Source organism: Antechinus flavipes, chromosome 5, assembly GCF_016432865.1.
Source record: "Antechinus flavipes isolate AdamAnt ecotype Samford, QLD, Australia chromosome 5, AdamAnt_v2, whole genome shotgun sequence".
NCBI classification, from domain to species: Eukaryota; Metazoa; Chordata; class Mammalia; order Dasyuromorphia; family Dasyuridae; genus Antechinus; species Antechinus flavipes.
In genome coordinates this window covers 172,906,391-172,930,609 of record NC_067402.1, presented here as the reverse complement: position 1 = coordinate 172,930,609, position 24,219 = coordinate 172,906,391, and the positions used below count along the sequence as shown (strand labels likewise).

The 24,219-nt window shown below is 32.5% G+C and overlaps 1 protein-coding gene across 1 annotated transcript in view; it reads right to left on the bottom strand.

Moving 5' to 3' along the window:
• The window catches only part of ITPR2 (inositol 1,4,5-trisphosphate receptor type 2), a 521,149-nt gene that overhangs the window by 222,299 nt on the left and 274,631 nt on the right, over positions 1-24,219 (bottom strand). The window contains exons 32-34 of the mRNA XM_051963211.1: positions 24,068-24,193; positions 6,638-6,766; positions 5,875-5,995 (exon numbers count right to left, since the gene is read on the bottom strand). Of these exons, the coding sequence (XP_051819171.1) occupies positions 5,875-5,995; positions 6,638-6,766; positions 24,068-24,193 (376 nt within the window). The remainder of the gene's footprint in view (positions 1-5,874; positions 5,996-6,637; positions 6,767-24,067; positions 24,194-24,219) is intronic.

The window sequence follows — 24,219 nt, the reverse complement described above, 5'->3', positions numbered from 1 at the left end:
CTCATTATCTTTTTTCTAAATAAAGTTTTTTTTCTGTAGGTATTTAACATAAGATATATTATTTCTGTTGATGATGTCCTGGCATAGAAGTTATATTCCTATAGTGAGGAAACAGACATTGGCATTTAGGTATAATTAATATCACAATGCAACACAAATAAGGTTATTGATTGATGTTATTTGATCTTGATGCTTGTTATAGTTGATGGAACTGCTTTTCCAATTTAGAATTCAATCAACAAATCATTAAACAAAAAAATTTAATTAAAAAAATCATTTACTTCCTACTGTAATTTAAATTCTTTTCAATCTGTATTACTATTGTGCTGGAAGAAATCATGAATAGTATATTTTATAGGACCTAGAGAACATGTGTATGAACTGATGCAAAATGAACTGAGCAGTATCAAAAGAATAATTTATACAAGAACATTATATTATTATAAATATAAACAATTTTAAAAGACATAAATGACAATTCAAGAAAACTTACAATGAAACATACTATCCACTTCAAAGAGATGTGCACTTGCAGCACAGACAGAGTCATTTTTTGCTGTTTATGTTGGTTTGTGTTTTACATGACCAAAATAGGTTTGTTTGGCTTTAGCTATGTTCGTAATAGGTTTTGTTTTTCTTGTTTTCTCAGCAAAGGAGAGGAGTAACAAGAGAATTTGGAATATAAATTTTAAAAAAACTAAGTTGAAAAATTCTTTCCACGAATATGAGCTGGGTTAACTTTTTTTTTAAACTATTTTTCATTAAAATTATTAGTGTATTAAAATATGTTGGCATCTTACTTGCCAAATTCTATTCCACAGCTGGCTTTTCTGAAGACAAGACTTGGGATGAGAGTGTGGCAGAAAATTAGAGGGGGAAGAGCCTAAGATATTATTAGCATCACAGGTAGGAATCCTTACCTGAGCTTATTTTCCAACTATCATAACTTTTCTGTACTACTTCATTCTAGAATAGTCATGGTAAACTACAGATTAGATCTATATCCATATTTTTATTTGGGTGCCCAAAATTCCAAGGAGTGAAGAGATTAGTTAAATTTTCAACTCACAATCAGCAAGTTTGAAAAGATAGCAAAAGATGGGTATAATCAATGTAGGAGCAGTTATATAAAGATAGATGCAACATTGATGGAATCATGAATTAATACAATCATCCTGAAAAACAATTGGAATTATACAAATAAAGGAACAAGCATTTCAAAATGGCCATACCTTCAATTCCACTGCTAAGCATATACTGCAAGATAGTCATTGACTAAAAGAAAAATTCCCTATACATCAAAATACTTAAAGCAGCATTTCATGTAGTATCAAAGAACTGGAAACAAAATAGATGTCTAATAATTGCAGAATGATTAAATAAATCATGGCACATAATGTAATGGAATCTTAGTGTGTTATAAGAAATAATGAATGTGATGAATATAGAGAATCACAAGCAAACAGATGAAATCATCTGAAGTTAAGCAAGCAGAGCTAAGAAAACAATAAATACAAAACAATTAAAAATGAGAATTTCAAGATTATAGAGAATAAGATAGATCCTAAAGAAGAGGTGTGAGAAGACATTTATATCTATTCCTTTGCAAAGGTTAAATGGAGGTGGGAAAGTGTCCAATGGTGTGGAATATTCAATAAAACATCAGATGTTTTTATGAATTAATCAGTTTTATTTCCCCTTCTTTTTATGATTTAACATATTTCTAATCAGGAATGGTTTTGCAAGAAGAGGAAAGAAAAGACATATAAGGAAAATCTAGGCAGTGTGTGTGTGTGTGTGTGTGTGTGTGTGTGTGTGTTTGTGTGTATCTTTAAATAAAGAATGAATGGCCCATACAATGATCCACAAGAATTCCAAAGGACTAATAATAAAAAAAATTATACACTTCCATAGAGAGAACTGATGCATTCTGAATACAAATTAAAGTATATAGTATTTCTTTTTTTAACTTTTCTTATCTTTTTTTGTAACATGACTAATGTGGAAATGTGCTTTAAATGACTTTACCTGTATAATGGATATCATACTGATTGCCTTGTCAATGGGTGGGGAGGGGCTGAAGAGAATTTGGACTTCAAAAATGCTTTAATTAGTATTACAAATAAACAAGTAAACATAATTTAAAATAAAAAAGAATATATGAGTCCTTTACAAAATTACATGGTGACACCAGAAAAAAGGAAGATAATTCTAAACTCTAAATGGTTCTATGTGCAGCTGTTTCACTTGCATATGGTATTCTTTCATCATTTAGCAAATGTTTAAGCATCTACTATGTACAAAGCATTATACTGTAAACTAGGATGCAAATAAAAAAAAAAAATAAAGTCATATAGCGCCACTCCTTTAAGGCCTTTACAATCAGGTTTCAGCATCCTTTCTGGACTTATTATACATTATTCCTTTTTATAGCTGATACAGCCAAACTGGACTTCTTGCTGTTTCTCACCTGTGAAATCTCATCTTTTGGGATCACACCTTGGACCTCTCATCTATCTCTTAGAATCCCTTCATTTTCTTCAAGTCTGAACTCAAAGATCATCTCTTACATAAGGTTTTTATTAATACCTCCTTTCTGTCAATATCTCATTCATCCCACAAAATTACTCTGAATTTACTTTGTGTATTTTTAAAAAATATTTTCTCATCTGTGAACAATATTGTCAATAGAATATATATTCTCCAATGGAAGATACTATTTCATTCTTTACTTTGTAGTCCCAGGGCCCTGAATAAAGCCTAGAACACAGACTGTGCTAAATATTATTGTGCTTATTAATAGGCCAGTTCTATATACCTGAACTTATTTTTCTAAAAACTATCTTGATTGCATACTCATATCAATATATATTTGTTAACTCTTTTTTAAAAAAAAAAAACCTTTTCTACCATATTAACATTTTCTGCTTAATCATAAATTTCTGGTCAATAGAGAAAGTTTATAACTTAATAATAAGAAATATGCCACACTAACAAATTTACTTCACATTTAAAACCCCCAAACACATACTATCCCATAATGTATGAAATGAATTTACCACACAATATGTATGCACTGCTAAAGTCAGTGTTCAGATACCAAGCAAAACATGAAATTTAACATGTGATTTGGTGTTCTTAATTTCCCTACTTTTTAAATACTGCTGATGATCAGCATACTCTCCATGCAGTGTTTAAGACCATATGGTGGATTTATTTCCCCCACTGAATTCAACTCTTTAAGGGCTAAAAAAAAATTATCAGGTGCTATCATTAAAGTGTAAAATACAAGGATATATTTGCCAAGTAATCTCCTTGTATTTCTTATTATCTACAGATGAAATATTATCATAACTTATCATATATACTATATTTCAGAGCTACTTTTTTTTTAAAGCTACTTAAATTGATTTAAATAAAATAGTTTGTGACCAACAATTTTCAGTAGTGATATTGAGGTTAATTATTTTGCCATCTCATTAGCCTCAGTGTGGGCAGTCTGAAATATTAGAGTGGAAGACATCACATTTAATATTTTAATTGCCATATAAATAAGTTGCTGCTCTGATACCACATGCTTTTTCTTACTTTTTGAAAAGTGCTACCACCAGCTTGGAAAATTTCCAATTTCGCCCTCTGTGTAAGTCAGTGGAAATGGTCTGATTTACATTTAAAAATTTCTCTTTTGCTTTCTCCAATTAGAGAACAAGTAGAAGATGCAATGATCACAAAAAGCTAACTTGGCTCCACCACAAAACAGATCATAATGGACTAATCTTGTTTCCCCTTTTAAACATTATTATTACTAAATGAAGAGTTTGTTTAGATTTTAGGAAAGTTTCTTGATATAATATATCTTGCTATTTATGTGGAAAAATATGAAGGAATGTGGACTAGATGATAGTACATTTAAATGGATTTGAACATGAACATGTTCAACACAAAGAAGAAATTAATGATCTAATGACAATTTGGAAAGAAGTCTCAAGTGAAGAACTTCAGATATCTGATATAAGATAAAATTTAAGTAGTGATCAATGTAAAGTAGTGATCAATGTTAGATTAAAGAAATTGTCATAAACTGACTTGCTAGAAAAGATATGGTACACAGTAATTTGTTTGAAAAAAGATCTGGAGGTTCTGATGGACTACAAATTGAATACCAATCATTAAATTTAGCAAAAGCTAAAATAATCTTGAGCTGCATTAAGAAAGTCAAAGTTTCTAGGAAAAAGGAGATGACAGAACTTTAATGTTTTCAGACATTTGGAATTGTTTTCAAATTTGAGAGCCACATAAGCTGAAGAGTGAGCAGAAGGAAACAATGAGGATGATCAAAAGTCTTGAGTCCATGATATGTTGCTGATAGTCCTTCATTTTTTGAAGAAGACCAATGACATCATGGTGACATCTTGATTTGTGGATAAATTGGATTTAAATGAAGCAGAGTAGCACAAAGTCATCAACCTCATTCTCTCTTCCTGTATCATCAAAGACAAGTGGCAAAATAAAAGTCAGGATGATTGATGATAGCCTAAGATGCAGTCGATGACTTGATAGATGTCTGGTCAAGCTCTAAGTGCTCCACAGCACCTGCTTCAGCTATCTTCACGGCCATTGTAACAAATTGTTCTCATCTATTCATTTACCAACAGGTTTGAGGCCAGTTGGTTTCTCTCAATCTATTTTAGCCATCTGCTGAGATGGTTTACTAGAATGTGGCCACTGCACATGCTACAGCTGTTAGGAGCCACAGGTGAGAATAAGTGAAAGTGGAGACAAAAGATTGAAGAGCAGCCCTGAAAAAGCCTCAACAAACCTCACACCAGAGGTAAATCTTCCCTGTATATTACAGGATAATACAGTTTTTTTATTCTGTAGAAGAAAAGATTCAAAAAAAACTTGATAGCTAATATCAAGTATCTGAAGAGCTATAAAGAATTAAATGTGTTCTTTATAGGGCATAATGGTTGAAATTGGCACAATTGCACATTTAGATCTGATGTACAAACAAATTTCCTTATAGTTTTCCTGCTATAACTTTGAGTTATCCAATGTGATGAGATTTTTTTAGGAGGCAATGGGTCATACTCATTAGAAGAACTATCCTGTAATCATGGTTCGTTGTTGGGTGCAGGATGGACTAGGAGGTTGCTGAGGTCCCATTTTAAAATCTGTGATTCAGTGACCATCTATCTATAGGATAAGAACATTATGGGTTTAAAGGTAGAAAGAAGCTTAGAGACTATCTAGTCTAACTCCTCTTTTTACAAATAAGGACACCTAGTTTAGTATCCGAGGAGGTTTTGCCTCCACAGTACATTTTTTGGGGTAGATAAACCCTGACACAGAATGAAACCCTCAAGGTCAGGAAGCCTTTCTACTTCTAAGTTGTCAAGTTCCTAGCATCCAGCGGGCATTTAATAAATGTTGCTGATTAGAAACAAAATACAAAAACTAAAAAACTTTTTAAAAACCTATGAACAGATGATAAATATAATTAGGTAAGTTTATTCAATAGAAAAAACAATTCCGTAGTAAATTTTGAGATAGAAGATACATTACTCTCCATAAAATCTTAATGAGATATTTTGGTTTAAGGTGATAAAAGAGAGCATTGCAAATAATCTTAAATCTAAACATAGAAAAAAGATCAAGATTTTCCCCCGACCCAAAAACATATATATATATATGAATAAAGAGGATTTTTTACTGTCATTCCTTTCCATGAAGCTAAACCTAGTAAGATTCTTAATTATAAAGCTACAAAATGTAAAAAAAAACTGTTTTTTCTGTCCATTAGCTCCGATCAGAGCCACGTTAAATATATATATATACATATAAGAATATGAAAACTTTGACACTTTAACATACCCACTTCAGCCAGTGTTTTGATACATGACTCCACTGAGGCTTTTTGTACTGGGTTTAACCAAGTACAGTTGTAAATTCTAAAGGCAGACTGAAGCAGTTGAATAAAAACTGGTTGATGAGTCTAAAACAGAAAGGAAAATGAATAAAAATGTAAACTATTAGGCATAGTACTTTGAATTTTCAAAGTCTTCATCAAAATACAATTAGTTCCTTACTTCATGCTATTATTACAAATTTAATCAGGAAAACTATTACTTTCCAAAGCTAGATATGTGGACTGAAAAAAAAGTATATTTATGTGTATACGTGTGTATATATGTGTATATATATATATATGTCAGACAGAAACCTTAAAATATTTATTATATTAAAAGAATAAATTATTTTCATCATGAATAGAAATGTTTTTCATAATAGAAAGATAGAAAAGAAAAATGGTAGTTATATTTAATAAATTTTAATGAATTTCCCCTACAAACAAATTTTAAATGATACACCCAAAACATCAATTGATGGGATATTATTTATATTATCTTTTAGCAAACAGATTAAATTATGTCTATAAGATTTCATTATATAAGAAAGTCAAATATGGCACTTTCACTTAAAAGAAAGCTAGCAAATTTATACAGGTTAACAGTTCATACTTTATATAGGAATGGCTTTCTGACCAAAGGAAATGAATGAAAACAATCGTCCTTCTGATAGAGCATTAATTTAATTAATTAATTAGCTTCCTATTTAAGACTTTTGCCTGACTTACCTGAAGGCTTGTGCTGTTGTCTGAGAAGGGAGAATTAAAGAAGCCACTAACAATATTCATGATTGGTTCTGTTACACATTTTTCTAAAAAGATGTCTGCATGTTTCCTATCTGTAGTTGTGTTGCAAACCTAGACAGAAAAATAAAGATAGTCCATAATGCTTGCATACTATATGTGTGTATATATATATAATTTTTATTAATTTTTTTTTTTTTTTTTGCTGAGACAATTGGGGTTAAATGACTTGCCCAGGGTCACACAGATAGCAAGTGTTAAGTGTCTGAGGCCAGATTTGAACTCAGGTCCTCCTGACTTCAGGGCTGGTGCTCTATCCACTACACCAATTAGCTACCCCTGCATACAATATTTGAATAACAAATATTTTATAACAAAATATACATTTGATTTAAAATATCAACTATAAATATTTTTATTGTGCTATTTAATATTGCTATTTTTCCCTAAATTTTTAGGATACTTTTTATTGAAAATACATTATCATTTATTTCCTCCTTAAAACAAGTTTCTTTTATGCCACTCTTCTATTCTTTTCTCATTCATGTCCTCCAACCTGTTTAATTATTACTCATTCTATACTCTACTAATTAAATTTGTTTTTCCAGAAATAATATTTTCCTTCTACATGTCAATACTTCAAAGTATTGACCAAAAAAAAAAAAAAACTGTCTCTTCTGATGTAGATCACAACTCTTCTCTATTCAACAGAAAGTCTTTTTTTGAGTTCCTATGACTGGAAAATTCATTGTCTTATAGCTCATCTGGCAAGAAGTCTCCCCAAATACAGATTAAATAGGCTAATCCTGAAACACCAGAATCATACTCAAAAGGCTTCCCAGTATATCCTCTCCTAGGATGACCTTGCCCTCCTCTTCTAATTCCTCTTTGGATGTTCTCTCCTAGTATTAGAATGAGCTACTTGATGACAGTATAATAGTTATAATTCAAGATGAACTGAACTTCATAAGCAAAGGTATGAAAGCAGGAAAGCATACAGCATATTCAGGAAATAGAAAACTGAGATTTTAGCACAGAGTATTGAGAATAGTGGGCTTAATGTGAGATATGGGTAGGAGGGCCCTGAAAATCAGGAAACAGATTTCTACATAATATGGAGCCAGAGCAAAGGGAAGCATAGGCCACATTTCTGTATAATGAAAGATTTCTTCATTGCAATATCAATATGATTGGAAACAGAGAAAGAATAGATTCACTATAATAAGAACCAAAAAAAAAAAAAAAAAATGTAGTCAGGATCTTTGATTTCAATTCAGTGAATGCCTTATACAAAAAATTTCATCCACAGATGCAGAGCAGCTACTGATCTTTAACTTACAGACTTAAAGAGATATTTGAAGCATCAAATTATCTTACTCATAGTCACATATCAAAGTTATCAGTTATCAGAGGCATAAAACAACAACTATTTGTATAACACTTAAAAGATTACAAAACACTTTCATACACTATTTCATTTTAACCTACAAAACATTTTAACTCACAAAAATACAAAAATCCAATAAAAAATTACAGGTATTATTATAAATGGAGAATCTGAGACTCACAAAAATTGATCAAGAGTGATAAAGCTAGTAAATATCAAAGGAGAATTTGAACTTAGATCTTTCCTACCCTACATCAGTTATTTTAGTCACTATGCCATGCTGTCCTGGATTGCAATCTAGAGTACAATAAAGGCTTAAATAAGTTGTAATGGTACCATGAATGGAAAGCCTGGGAGTAGAGAGAAGGCAAACTGTGAAAGTAGAAAATCAAATCAAGCACCTATTATATACTATTAGTCTATCAGACACTACATTAGGGTCTAGAAATATAAAGAATTTACATTCTTTAAGTTATGGTATATGAATGCTATTATTGTTCTATAAGAGCATTATTGTTCTATAAGAAGAGATAAACAGGATGATTTCAGAGAGACCTAGAGAGATGCATGAACTGATGCTAAGTGAAATGAGCAGAACCAAGCGAATCTTTTACACAGCATTAGCAATATTATATGATGATCAATTCTGATGTACGTGTCTCTCTTCAAAAATGAGATGATTCAGTCCAGTTCCAATGATCTTATAATCAAAAGAGCCCTCTGCAACCAGAGAGAGAACTGTGGGAACTGAGTGTGATTCACAACATAGCATTTTTATTCTTTCTGTTGTTGTTTGCTTGCATTTTATTTTCTTCATCATTTTCTTTTCTGGTTTGACTTGATTTTTCTTGTACAGCAAGATAACTATAAATATGTATGCATATGTTAGGTTTAACATATATTTCTACCATGTTTAACATATATTGTACTACTTGACTTCTAAGGGAGAGGGATGGGAGAAGGGGGTGGGGATGGGACTAGAACACAAGGTTTTTGCAAGAGCTAATCTTGCAGAATTATCTATGCATATGTTTTGAAAAATAAAAAGTTTTAATAAAAAAAAAGAATTTATATTCTTTTATGGGCAACAAGATGTACAATTAAAAATTTATACAAAGCAAACATAAGAAAATTGGGTGAGGAAGCACTAACAATTGATGGGTACAATAGGAAAAGACTCATGTAAGAAGTTGTGTTTGAGCTCAGCTTTAAAAGAAACTAAGAATCTCTACTAATACGTGAAGAAAAAGAGTGAAATGCATTGCAATCACAGGGAAATTTCAGGTAAAGGCATATGGAGGAGATGGGATATATGAGAAATTATAAGTAGATAAGTTTTGCTGGGTCACAGGATCATAAAGTAGATAAAGCTAAGTAATATATAATTCATCTGAAAATGTAGATTGCAGCCTGGATGTAGAAAGCTTTAAATGACAAATAAAGGAGTTTATAGCCGATCTTATGGGCAACAAGAAGGCACACAGATCACACTACCGATTTAGGCATACTGATAACTATGCACAACGTAGATCACAGATGTAAAAGAGTTGAGATAAGAAGACCAATAAGAAGTCTATGGCAACAGTCCAGGAAAGAGGTAACTAGGATGTAAACCAGGGTGGTGGCTCTGCATGGAATCTCATATATACAAGTATAACTAAAATATCACAGACTATTTCATAAGGGCAAATTTTCAGGTGACATACTATGACTAATCCAGGATAATTTCCCTATGGAGATATCTACTTAAATGATATGTTTCTTTGGAATATGTTAAGATATTGTACATAGTAGGTTTAAAATGTGTTTTAACTAAAAGACGAGTGAAAACTTAGTATCTTAGTCATTATTTAAGTTATTTTCCTCTAAAATATTTATTTTTAAGTATTTCTCTGGATATAGCTTAATCTTTTGTTTCAAAATAAAACTCAGTGCTGTATATTATGCACAAACCCTGGAAAAACGTGACATTTTCCTATGTAAATGCTGATTTTGACAAAGTAGTACACATGGGCAACAGTTTTATTTCATTTTACACATTGCTTTATGGAACATCTAAATGAAAACTTTCTCCATGTATCCATTGAAGAATCATCCCAGCTAAAAATGGTAAGAACCAACAAATACATATTGGCTTTTGTAACATTTTAGCAAATAAAAGTCCTTGAATAAACAAAGAAAAAGAAAAGCATAAGGGGAAGTGTCAGAGCTCTAGATCTGAAGGAATCTGGAAGAAACTGGAGGGTAGGGCTAGTAATATATAACTGAGCATATAAAACAGGAATGTTTCCAACAGAGGAACTAAAAAGATTATATCGAAATAAACCTATATCTTGCTTGATCCACTTTAGTCAGCACTGAACAACAATTTGAACCTCAATCTTTGCTCTTAGTAGCTACCTCCTAGACCACAAAGTGATTACTTACTTGGACCTGCTTCCACTGCTACACATTTTAGTTCCAAAAGTCTTCTGCCAGTCCTTTACCTTGACTTGCTTTCACTTAAGTGTTCATCCCATCTGTACATGAACCTTTTGACTCCAACCATGCCCTCTATTCAATTCAGGGTAAACTCAATCAATCTCATGAACCCCATTCAATTATAGTTCTTGACAGGCTGGGCCAAGACAAACAACACAGAAAAGGGAAAAAAGGGTAAAAAGAAGGCTTCAAAGAAAGATTCATCTAGAAGGAATGAAAACATTTCCATATGTTCTTGAAATAATTAAGACAAGAAAAGACAAAGTTAAAGTTGGAAAATGAACAGTAAGAACACTTATCTAACTAACTGTTCCAATCCTATCTGAGGCAGCTAGTGGCGCAGTACATAAAATGCTGGGCCCAGATTCATGAACACCTGAATTCAAAACCAGCCTCAGATACTTCTAGCTGTGGGACACTGGGTTTAACCTCTTAACTTTAATTTCCTCAACTATAAAATGGGAATAATAATAGCATGTCATTCCCATGAATGTAAAGAGAAAATAAAATAATACTAGTAAAGCAGTTATCACAGTGCTTGGCACATAATTATAAGCTTTAAATACTAGCTATAATTATTAATAGCATTGTTATAATAATTATTATTATTACTCATATACAATGAAACATGAGATATTATAAAATATGTTTACTAACTAAACTCTAAACTTCCAAGTGAAACAGTGAGGAAATTACTAAATTTAAGAGACATGGTAAAAGAAAATATTGGCCAAAACAAGCATAAAATAGTCATAAATATATTATATATTCTAGTATCTGTATCTAGTAATATATCTAGTACTCTGACTGTTGGTAAATCAGAGTTAGCTTCTGTTAGTAAAATGACTAAAGCAGGTTGGTCTCAGGAACAAATAGAAATTAGTTTTCCAAAAGGAGATTATAATTGTGACTTTTCATTTCTCAGTGACTCATATAGTGGTTCACACATAAGTATATTTAATGATTCTGTTAGATTAAAAATGATATAGACTTCCAGCCAAGATGGTGGAGAGGACATACACATCTACTTAATCTCCGTCTTTGCTCTCAGAATTTATTTCATGACAAGGCCTCAGAATCAGTGCTTGACTGAAAAAAAAAAAAAAACAAAACACAAATAATTATCAACAGAAGCTATCCTTGAAATTCACCAGAAAAGGTCTGTTTTTGCTCACAGGTGGGAATGGTTAGATTGGGCACAGACTGAAGGCAAACAGCCTCAGCACAGCAGACAGTGAGAGTACAGAGCTGACTGAGGCAGGTGGGGTGTGATCTCAGCCATTTCTGCGAGGAGATCTTTAACACAGTGTGGATACTTTGCCCTGGTAGCAAGCCAGTACACAAGCAGAAAAGCTAAAAACACAGTGGGTAAGGACTATAATCCCAAAAAGTTAGGGTCTCTCAGGACCTGGCCACCCCCACCCCCAGTGTCTCAGCATGCTCTCAGAGTCTCAGAGCCAGACACAGCATAGCCACTGCTATCCTGCTAGTGCCTTGCTGCTGCCCCTGCAGTCTGTAGAGGAAGCTCAGTAATACCATCCAGCCCCCCCACCCCATTCCAAAAAGCAAAGCAGACTGCATTTGTTTTTTTGCTAGTTTGTCTTCTTTGATTCTTCTCTGACAAAATGAGCAAAAAATTTAAACGAACCCTAACCTCTGATAACTTCTATATGGACAGAGAGCAGACTTTAAACCTTGAGGAGACTAAAAACAGACTGTTACCAGATGAATCCCCAAAGGGGAATATGATTTGGTCCTCAATACAGAAGACTCTCATAGAAGAAATTTAAAAGACTCTCACAAGAGAACTAGAAGAAAAATGGAAAAAGGAAAGGGAAACTTGGCAAGAGAGTCTGGATAAATTATCCTATTCATTTAAACATAAAGTAGATAAAGAAATCAAATCCTTGAAAAACAGAATTAGTGAATAAGAAAAAGAAAATAGCTCTTTAAAAAATAAAATTGGTGAAATGGAAAAAAATTCCATAGAACAAAATAACTCACATAAAAACTCAATTGGACAATTAGAAAAAGATAAAAAAGAGCAAAGAAAATAATTCATTGAAGATCAGAATTGAACAAATGGAATTGAATGAGTCGAGGAGACACCAAGAATCAGTCAAGCAAAACCAAAAAAAAAAAAAAAATGAAACATGGAAAAAAAATGTCAAATACCTTCTTGGGAAAACAACAGACCTGGAAAATAGATCTAGGTAAAACAATCTGAGAATTATTGGACTCCCTGAAAAATATGATGAAAAAAAGAGCCTAAACACTATTTTCCAGGAAATTATCAAAGAGAACTGCCCAGAAGTTATAGAAACAGAGGGTAAAATAGACATTGAAAGAATTCATCAATCACTTACTGAAAGGGACCCTAAAATCGAAACTCCAAGAAATATAGTGGCTAAATTCCAGAACTATCAAACCAAGGCAAAAATATTACAAGCTGCTAGAAAAAATCAATTCAAATATGGAGGAGACACAATAAGGATTACCCAGAATCTAGCAGCGTCCACATTAAAGGATCAAAGGCCCTGGAATCAGATATTCTGAAAAGCTAAAGAACTTGGTATGCAGCCAAAAATAATGTTACCTAGCCAAAATGAACATTTTTTCCAGGGAAGAAGATGGACATTCAACGAAATAAGTGAATTTCATCTATTTCTGATGAAAAAACCAGAACTAAACAAAAATGATATAGAATTTGTTTCTCAAATAATTTTGACAAAGATTCAGATGACAATTTTCAAGATATTCTCACATTCAAAATAAATTTGCATTTTACTTAATGGCTCTGCAGGCTATTTCAGTGGTCAGCTGAGATAATCCTCGGATTTCAATATCGATGGGAAAATTGAATGCCAGATTCCTTTATCTTCCCTAATCCCTCTTATCTCCTCCCTCAAACCAGTACCCCCCCAGACTTAGAATTTCAAATATTTCTTAAAGGCACAAAAATATTTAGGAACCAAAAAAGCAATGTGCAATTTAGCAACACTGGATCAGATATCAATGTTGCTTTTAAACATGTATTCTAATTCTTAATGAAATAAAAATATGTGAATTAATAATAAGTGATAGGACTCTGTAACATAGATGAAATCACCTATGTATACTTTGAATTTCTCCCTTTTCTCTTTAGCTAACAGGAGTTCTATTTAAAGTTATTATGGTTTCCAAAGGGACTTTGTTTAAATAGATCCACCAGGATCAGTCATAAGCATTAAGGCAAGAAGTCTTTCCAGCCTTACCACATGAAAAAAGAAGGAAATATGTTCCAAACTATGAAATCTCTGTTCCATAGTTAAGAGAGGATGGCCTAATTCATTTGTCTGAAAATGAAACAAAGAGATTGTCCTGGAAAGCCGTGACATATTTGACAAACTATACTAAGTGGGCTTCCTAATGGGCATCTGATGATACATTTCAGTGTTGTCAACATATCACTTAGAAGTATTTTTGGTTGTTATCAGATCTCAAATTTAATGACAAAATTGGATATATTTTCAAAAGAAAAAGAAATACAGCCTGTGGAAAAGACTGCCTATGGTGCATTGTTGTGCTCTAATAATAAAAAACTCAAAGCACCAGTTTACCCACAATTGCAATTTACAACAACCCAAAGAAAATCATTTCTCACCCTCAAAACATCTCTTTTTAGTACCTTTTTAGGTACACTGAAACACTGAAGATCAAAAGGTAATGTCTGCAAATGATCTTGCAAACTATTTAACACCTTTATAGGATTCAATAAATACAGTAAATCATCTAAATTTGGACTATCAAATAAATAATTTACAAAAGAGAGATAGACAGACACTCAGAGAGAGGGAAAGAGGGAGTGAGGGAGGGAAAAAGAGAGAGAAGAAGAAAGGGAAGGAAAGAAAGAAAGAGGGAGGGAGAGAAAAAGGGAATAAGTTTATTAACAATGGCTATGTCTTATCTAAACTTTTGTCATCAGTATCTAATACAGACTTAAATACATATAGGTATACAGCTGGAAGGGACTTTAGAATCCAAACCCTTCATTTCACAGATGAGGAAAATAAGACTCAGAAAGATGAAATAATTTCCCCAAGATCACACAGTATCTTGCTTACTAAATGCTTGTTATTATTGTCACTGAGTCTGACAATAAATTGGGTTAACATTTGATTATTTTTCTACATAGATTATATGTTTTCCAAATTTTCAGTGGGATCTAGAGTCAAGAAGACCTAAGTTCAAACATGTATCAGACACTTAATAGGCTGTGTGATTCTGGCAAATCACAAACACTTTCTGAATCAGTTTCCTATCTATAAAAGGAGGTGATAGTAACACCTAATCTCCAGGTTGTTGTGAGAATAAAATAAGATGTTTATAAAATACTTAACATATCTTAAAGCACTTTGTTAATGTTAACTGCACGATACTTGAAAAGTTTTTTCTCTTGGAGTGGCAAGATATAAGATCATGGGCTAGGGAATGTTTTCCAACTCTAAAATCATGTGCATCTATAATTTGCATACACACATACACAAATATACTACATTAACACACAGATAATATGTGTGCAATATAGACATTTTAGTATGTTTTGCATGGAAGAACCAGAGACAGATAAGTTCTTCAAATCTGAAGACATTACTATTGATAGTGTTTTATCCATGTGATACTGTCATTGAAAAGACCCAAAGTCCTTTTTCACGTTTACTACATATTGAGATTCTTCTCATGTATATGACTCTACAGAGCCCTACTGTTTGCAAGAACTATTAGCTATTTACAGCTCTGCTGATTGAACAACTAGAACTACAGTATTGATTAATAGCTCTGTGTTAAGTAGAATGCCAGAAGATTCTGCCCTTGGCTCTATCCTGTTCAACATTTTTATCAATTACTAAAGACACAAAGCTGGAAGAGATAAATATTCTATGTAATAAAATGAAGATTCAAAAATACTTCAACAGACTGAAACACCAGATTACAATTAAGATGATGAAACTTCATAGAAATAAGAACTCAATAGACAAATACTAAGTGGAGGTTGTGGTACTGATTTGCAAACAATTCATGTGGGGAAAAAAAATCTTTGGGCTTTCACAATGTCTCAGAGCAAAAAGTGATCTCAGAGGCACAACTCTGCTCAACAATACTTAAAAGTATACATTCAGACTTTGAAGGAAAACTTACTATCATCTAAGGCTGCCTATTTCACTTTGGAAAGCTCTATTTTTTTTTTAATATTTTATTTTATTTTATAATAACTTTATATTGACAGAATCCATGCCAGGGTAATTTTTTTACAACATTATCCCTTGCACTCGCTTCTGTTCCGATTTTTTCCTTCCCTTCCTCCACCCCCCTTCCCTAGATGGCAAGCAGTCCTATATATGTTAGATATGTTGCAGTATATCCTAGATACAATATATGTTTGCAGAACCGAGCAGTTCTCTTGTTGCACAGGGAGAATTGGATTCAGAAGGTAAAAACAACTCGGAAAGAAAAACAAAAATGCAAATAGTTCACATTCGTTTCCCAGTGTTCTTTCTTTGGGTGTAGCTGCTTCTGTCCATCATTTATCAATTGAAACTGAGTCGGAAAGCTCTAATTTTTAAGAAAGTCTAATTATCCTATTTACAACTTCTACCCTTTGTTCTTACTTTTTTCCTCTAGAGGAAGGCTTTTTAAACTTTTTCCATTCATGACCCCTTTTATCCAGAAAATTTTTACATAGACCTGGATGTATAGGTATATCAAATAGGTATGCAAATCAAACATTTACAAATAATAAATCATGATTTTGCAATCCCCATATTCAGCTACAAAAACCCATATGGAATCGTGAACCACAGAAGCTGGATTCTAGAGGTATGAGGAATAGCCATCTTCTATATGACAGCCTTTTAAAGACAGCAACTACCTTCATCCCCAAAATCTTCCCTTCTTCAATCTAATCATGCTCAATTCCTTCAATGATCATCATACAACAACATGAGATCCTTCACTATTCTGTCTACCCTATACTGGATAATTTATAAATCATCACTGTCTTTCCATGTATACTCTGTACTACATGTTGTTGCCCCATTTCAAATGTAAGCTCCTGAAGAGCAATCTTAAGGTGTCAGATACATAATTGGTACTAAAATACTTGTTGACTGACTGACTGGCTTCCTAAAATATGACATACAAAGAACTGAATAAAATTTCCCAGATACAATTTAACTAAAACAGAGTACTATAAAACTATCACTTCCATCATCCTGTGGGCTAGGCCTCATTTTCAAAACACCCTAACATTGGTGAGTTTCTTGATTTAACTCATACTGAGCTTAAATTTAAGACTTGACTACAAACTTAATATGAGCCAACTATCATGTGGCTACTGAAAATTCTAAGAATTTAACTTATTTTTAAAATAGTCTACAGTAAGTTTTTTTTTAATTAATAAATAAAATAGTCTATAGTCTGACATAGAAATATACTTTGCACAACTGCATATGTATAACCTCTATCAAATTACTTGCTTTCTCAATAAGGGGGAAGGGAAGGGAAGCAGAAAATATAGGACTCAAAATCTTTAAAAATGAATATTAAAATTATTTTTACATGTAATTGGGGAAAAATAAAATGTTAAATCAAAATGAATTAGCCTTGGCAAGAAAAAAAAAAAAAAAACATAAGAAAAAAACAAATGTTTATATTGCAGAAGGCAATAATAAGGCCTTACCATATGACCTGCCCATCTGTCTTTCAGAGTCCTGATACTGTCATTGAGGCAACCAGAAATCCTGCCATCCCTTAGGACTAATAATCCTTGGACTCTGCCCTAAAGGTCAACTTTCTTTTGTATATTGTCTCCATCAATTAAGATTTTGACTTCAATAAGAGCAGAGATTATCTCAATTTATCTATTGATATCCCTAGCATTTAGCATGAGATATAAATCCTTAACTAGTGGCCCACAGGAAGTGTGTAACAAATCCTTCCGATTCATTCATTCCTCCAATTGTGTAAAGTGTGTGAATTCTCCAACCACATTCTGTGGAACATGAGATTTGCTTCCTTTACATCTAATGGCAAGAGTCTCACAGCCATCATAATCTCAAGAGTGCAGTAGTCTTCTTTGCTTTTCACACTGTGATATTCCTGTGATATTCTTTTACCCTCCAATAATGGTGAGGATTCTTTTCTATCTCTTCAGATTATTTTTACATTTTGTTTTCCTACTAGAGTACTTTTCAAGGAAAATGTCATTCTCCTCATTAACTTAGGAAGCATAGAAGTTTTCTTCAAGCCTTCTCAGCTTCTCTTCTAAAAGGAATGCCATCCTGAATAAAATTCATTTTGTTCTTGTTATTGCTGTTGCTCAGTCATGTTAGTTGTGTTCAGTTCTCCATGACTTGTTTTAGGGTTTTCGTGGCAAAGATATTGGAATGGGGCTTCTCATTTCCTTTTCCAGCTCATTTGACGATTATGGAACTGAGTCAAAGAGGATTAAGGGACTTGTTGCTCAGGACCATTCAGCTAGTAAGTGTCTGAGACTAGATTTAAACACACATCTTCCAGACTCCAGGCCTAATACTCTATTCACTGTGCCATCTAGTTGTCTGAATTTTGTTCATATATATGATAATCATTATTTGGGACTGGAAGAATTCTGGGCTCAATTCTACACTTGCATTTTATAAGAGAAAATAATAAACTGAAGTCTCTAGGAGAGAAAGACCAAGATGATGAGAGATCTAGAGGTTATGCTGATTTAAGGAACACCTGAAGAAACTGATGTTTAGCTTAGATAAATGAAAACTAAGGGAAGTCATGATGACCATCTTTAAATATTCAAAAGGTTCTGATGGACTCAGCCTAAAGATTGTAAGTTTTCTGTCACAGAAGGTATTTAAGTAGAAATTTGAAAATATGTTTCGGGAAATTCTGAGCAAATGGCTTCTGCTGTGAGTGGAGGACTGAAGTAGATAAACCACTGGATTCAGTTTAGAATTCCTTAACCAGAGTTAAGAATGTTCATAGATATTTATGGCTCAAAAATGTCAAGTCAATCAACAAACATAATAAGTACCAAATAGATGCCAATAATTATGTTAAACCAAAGAAAGGTAAACATATTATATATGTTTTATCAAAATGATGAATACCTCTTCTGATTGCTACAAAACATGATAGCTTACTAATTGATCATTCTAGTATTACATAATTCTTGTCATATGTGAAACCAATGTATCTTACACAAACATTTAACTCACTCATTGACAGACTGTTACATATAAGCATTACTTTACTGCTACTAGACTAGGCATGTAATACTAATTCCAACCATGCAATTAGACTGCATGGCAGTGATACAGAGTGACTGTCTTGGATCCAGGAAGTCTTTGTTCTAACACATGATTGTGTACCAACAGGCAAATAATTTAATCTCTCAATGCTCTGGGCAACTTTCCATGACTCTCTGGTAGAGATGATGATGATGTGCATTGGTATAGGAAGCAACTAATATAACTTGCTAGGTTTTCAACTTTCTACAGAACTTAAACCATATAAATGAACATATCTATCTTTCACTTTTCCAAAGCAACTGATTCATTAAATTCAAAGTAAAAACCTGCTGATAAGACCAAATGTTACTTATTTAAATCTGTTCAACATCTGAAAACTTGAGTTATACTCATCAAGAGCATTTTTAAGGGGTTCTGGTTAAAGCTAAACATTGAGGAGACACTCTAATACATTCATATTACTTTTTTCTTTTCTGCCACAGAATGGAGGAAGTGGAAAGACTGCCCTTGTCTTCATGTTCCAATCAAACTCCATTAATTTCTTATTTTTCAAAATCTTTCAATTATGGATTCACTTGAAACACTGCTTTATTCTCAAAATTTTATAAATACAAGACCTCAGACAACAGATTTTAAGTTAAACAATAACCAAATTTCTAGCTTATCAAAATAACTAGAATCAAGATTCCTTGAATATTTATCAGTACAATATTGGATAAAAGATGCTAATTTGGAAGAATCAGTGGCAAATATCAAATGGAAGCTGTCAAGAAAAATTTTATTTGTTTTTCTTATTTTCCTAGTAGAGACTTTTATGTGACCTTGATCTTTTTAAAATTTATCTTCAATTCATAGCACTGTGCTCACTCTGCAAATCACTCTGTAATCTGTTCAATATCTTCTTGCAATTCAAGAGCACAATCATTAGGATGTATCAGCTCCAAATTTCTGCCTCAAGGGTCTTTTATGATGTTTATAACTAGATAAATAGAAATGAATAACAATGAGTGTTTTAGAGCTACATATTTTGTCTTTTTCCATTCATTTTATTTTATATAAATGTGAGTCAATATTCCATAGGACACTTAAAAGCTAGTTCATGATTACATAAAATAGACTGAATAACACTGGAGCTTACATGCTAACGACAAAACTACAGATAATGGTAAAAATCTAGATAGTATGCCATTATTGACATTCAAATAAAATCTATAAACTTGTGAAAGACAGTGTGATAGGGCACTGTGAAAAAATATGAAAAAACAACATTATTCAAATTTAACACTTATGATATATACAAATAAGTATAATACAAAGGAAGATGTAATAAATTTAAGTCAAACGTCCAGGCAAAAGTTCTATGGAAAGTCTAAAGAAGGAAATATTACATCCAAAAGAGGGAGGAAAGGTAAAATATTTCACAAAGGAGACTGTACCTAACAGGTTTCAAAGAGAAGCTTTTCAACAGAGATTCTGGACATAAAAAACAAAAGTACAAAATTAGGAGAATAGGCAATAAAGGATAGTCAAAAAAGATAGAATGAGAGAACAATCTGGAATTAATCCCAAAATTCCGTTAAATGTTGTATACCTTTTGATAAGAGGGACAACTAGGTAGATGGAACAATAGATAGAGCACTAGGCTTAGAATTAGGAAGATTCCTTCCTGAGTTCAAATATGGTCTCAAGACACTTACTAGCTAGGTGACCATGGAAAAATAATTTAACCCTGTTTTCTTCAATTTCCTCACCTGTAAAACGAGCTAGAGAAAGTAATGATTGCATAACAACACACCTTTGACTGAGTGATCTCCCAAAGATATCAAAGAAAGAAGAAAAGGAATGACATAAACAAAAATATTTATAGCAGCTTTATTTGTAGTAGCAAAGAACAAGAAACTAAAAGGATGCTTATCAATTAAGGAATAGCTGAACAAGTAAGAATATTTTAATATAAGAAATTATAAAGGGAATGATTTCAGAGAAACCTGGAAATATTTATTTGATGCAAAGTGAAGTGAGCAGAGCCAGCAAATTTGATAACAATATCAGTATTTTAAAGACAAGCAACTTGGAAAGATTTAGGAACTCTGATCAATACAATGACCCACCACAATTCCAGGAGACTCATGATAAAACATGCTCTCCATCTTCAGAAAGACTAAAACGGCAGTGTGAGATATATTTTTGGTTTTTGTTGTTGGTTACAGCTAATGAAGGAATTTGTTTTGCTTAAACATATATATGTATGTGTACATATATATATATATATATATGTATGTAATATGGATTTTGTTTTCTTACTCTCACAATGGAGGAAACACTGTGGGAGGGAAAGAAAGTGTACTTTCATTTTTTAAAAATGCAATTCAATCTTTTTTAATGACAGAACAAGTTTAGGGATAGCTGGTAGGAGTGTGGTGTCATGAGTAGAATAAGAAAAGGTATGATGAAAGACATTTTGTAAACATTACTTTTCACAAAGTTGAAGAGGGTAATGAAAAAGTTCAAGGAAGGAATCTTCAATATGTTCAATAAAGCAAGAGGCTAAGAAATATGCTCAAATGATAGGAAAGTTGTAAAATTGGAGGCAGAAGGAAATGGGAGAAGTAGAAGGATAGTAGATTGTAGTGAGAGAGAATTCCAAAGTTTACAATATTAAAGGTAGAATAGTTAAAAGCCATAGTGATGATGAAGCCTTCAATGTGAAAAGCCTCCTGGATGGCTGAAATATAGTGAAGATAAAAATCATAACTGTTGGGTTGTCAAAGGAACTGTAAGAAAAAACAAAATATAAACCACTGATATCTTTCTTAATGGGAAGGATAAGATGTCATTAATGATGTGACATAGTCACAGGTTTTTATGATACCAGCTGGGTTAGTAAGGCACCTGTCCCCATACTTCTTATTCATCTAAATTAAAGTGAGATGTTTTGAGTAAGTAAAAGAAATAAAGGAATAGAATGGTTTATTCACAAGTACAAATCTAATATGAGCAACTGTACAAAGGTAATGGCTTTGGGATCATGGAGGAAAAAAGGTGGAATAGAATGCACCTCACTTCAAAAGGCTTCCTATCTACAACAAATTATATCCATTTGACAATGTAACAAAATGAATTTTATTCAGAAACTTCTTAACTTTGCCTTTGGACTATAATAAAAAAAAAAAAAGGCAGCTAGGTCATATAGTGGATAAAATACTCAATAATATCTCATAAAATAAGATCAAAAAATACTCAAGAAGATCTTAGTTCAAATTAGTCTCAGAAACTTACCCTGGAATATAATCCTGGAAAAGTCACTTTACCTCTACCTGCCTCAGTTTCTTCACCTGCAAATGGTGATAATGGTAGCATCTACCTCACAAAATGGTTGTAAGAATAAAATGAGATCATGGTTGATGATTACTTTGCAAACCTTGAAATGCTATATAAATTTTACCTATTATTAAGATATTTGTGATATGAAGTTGGTTATCTGATGGCTGGTTCTAGTCAAAGTTCTTTTTTTTTCCATTCTAATTTTTTTATTATAGCTTTTTATTTACAAAACATATGAATATGTAATTTTTCAACACTCACCTTTGCAAAACCTTCTGTTCCAAATTTTCCCCTCTTTCCCCCCACCCTTTCCCCTAGGTGACAGGTACATGTTAAAATATATATTAAATCCAATAAATGTATACATATCCATACAGTTATCTTGCTGCACAAGAAAAATCAGATCTATAAAGAAAAAAAAACCTGAGAAGAAAAACAAAAATGCAAGCAGACAACAACAGAAAGAGTAAGAATGCTATACTGCGGTCCACACTCAATTCCTACAGTCCTCTTCCTGGATGTAGATGGCTCTCTTCATTGCTCAACAATTGGAACTGATCTGAATCAATTCATTGTCCATTAGAATTGATCATCATATAGTCTTGTTGTTGCTGTGTACAATGTTCTCTTGGTTCTGCTCTTTTCACTTAGCATCAGTTCATGTACGTCTCTCCAGGTCTTTCTGAAATCATCCTCTTGCCAATATTCCATAACATTCATATGCCATAACTTATTCAGCCATTCTCCAAACATGAGTATCCACTCAGTGTTCAGTTTCTAGACAGTTTCTACAAAAAGGGCTGTCAAAAACCTTTCTGCACATGTGGATCCCTTTCCCTCCTTTAAGATCTCTTTGGGATATAAACCTAGCAGTAACACTGCTGGGTCAAAGGGCATGCACAGTTTGATAACTTTCTGAGCATAGTTCCAAATTGTTCTCCAGAATGGCTGGATTCATTCACAGTTCCACTAACAATGGATCAGTGTCCCAGTTTTCCCACATCCCCTCCAACAATTGTCATTATCTTTTCCTGTCATCTTAGCCAATCTGAGAGGTGTGTAGTGGTATCTCAGAGTTGTTTTAATTTGCATTTCTCTGATTAACAGTGATTTGTAGCACCTTTTCATATGATCTAGTCAAAGTTCTAAGAAAAGCTTCAGGTAATAAGCTTTAGATAACTAACTTAATCCCACATTCTTTCTATTCAAACCTTGATGTGGAGAGGAAGATAAATATAGTAGTCTGAGCTAGAACATTAAACACAAAGAAGTACTATGCAGAACAAAGTATAAGAAAATGATTTAAGATCAAGTCAAGATAATCAGGAGATTTATGACCAGAAAATGCTAAGAATAATCTTTCCATTATATTTTGGGTTGATTAGATGCAGTCTTAACTTTTTTAAAAGACATATGGATTAACTGAAAGGGTAAAAGAGACAAGGCAAGAAGGAGAAAGTGCCAATCAGCACTTTATAAGGAGTTTCCTTATAACTCATCTATTAATTTCTCTTTATCAATGAAATCATAGAACCTGTCCCTATCCTTATGCATAGATTGAATAAAACCCGGTAATCTAACTAGAAAAATGTTTTTTTCCATTGGCCCTTTCCTCTAATCTATATGCCTAGATCAATTTCTATGTATAAAAAATATCAAACATTCACATGAGAAATGGGAAATGTAGATAATTAACCAGATAATTTACTGTAGTTTTTGTTTTTACAAATAAAATTACTGGCATTTTAATTGTCATTTTTAATTTTAATTTAAATGCTTAATGTTTTATAGATACTTTTTTAATTATGAAAGGACAAAAAATAACCATTGTTCTTAGTAAAGCATAATTAAATGCTAATGTTTTGTTAAAGTTAGTGCAAATTCTATCAATAGTTCTATTATCTTAATTAGATTTCAAAAGTCTATCAGAATACTTACCCTCGCCATATCAACAAGAAAGTTCTCAAATAATTTCCAAATGTGATTACTAGTATAGATTTCTTTCATTTCCACTTCAGTATCCACGTAACAGTGATTAACAAAATTCACATATGCGATTTTAACCTGCAGAAGTACCAAATACACCCCCA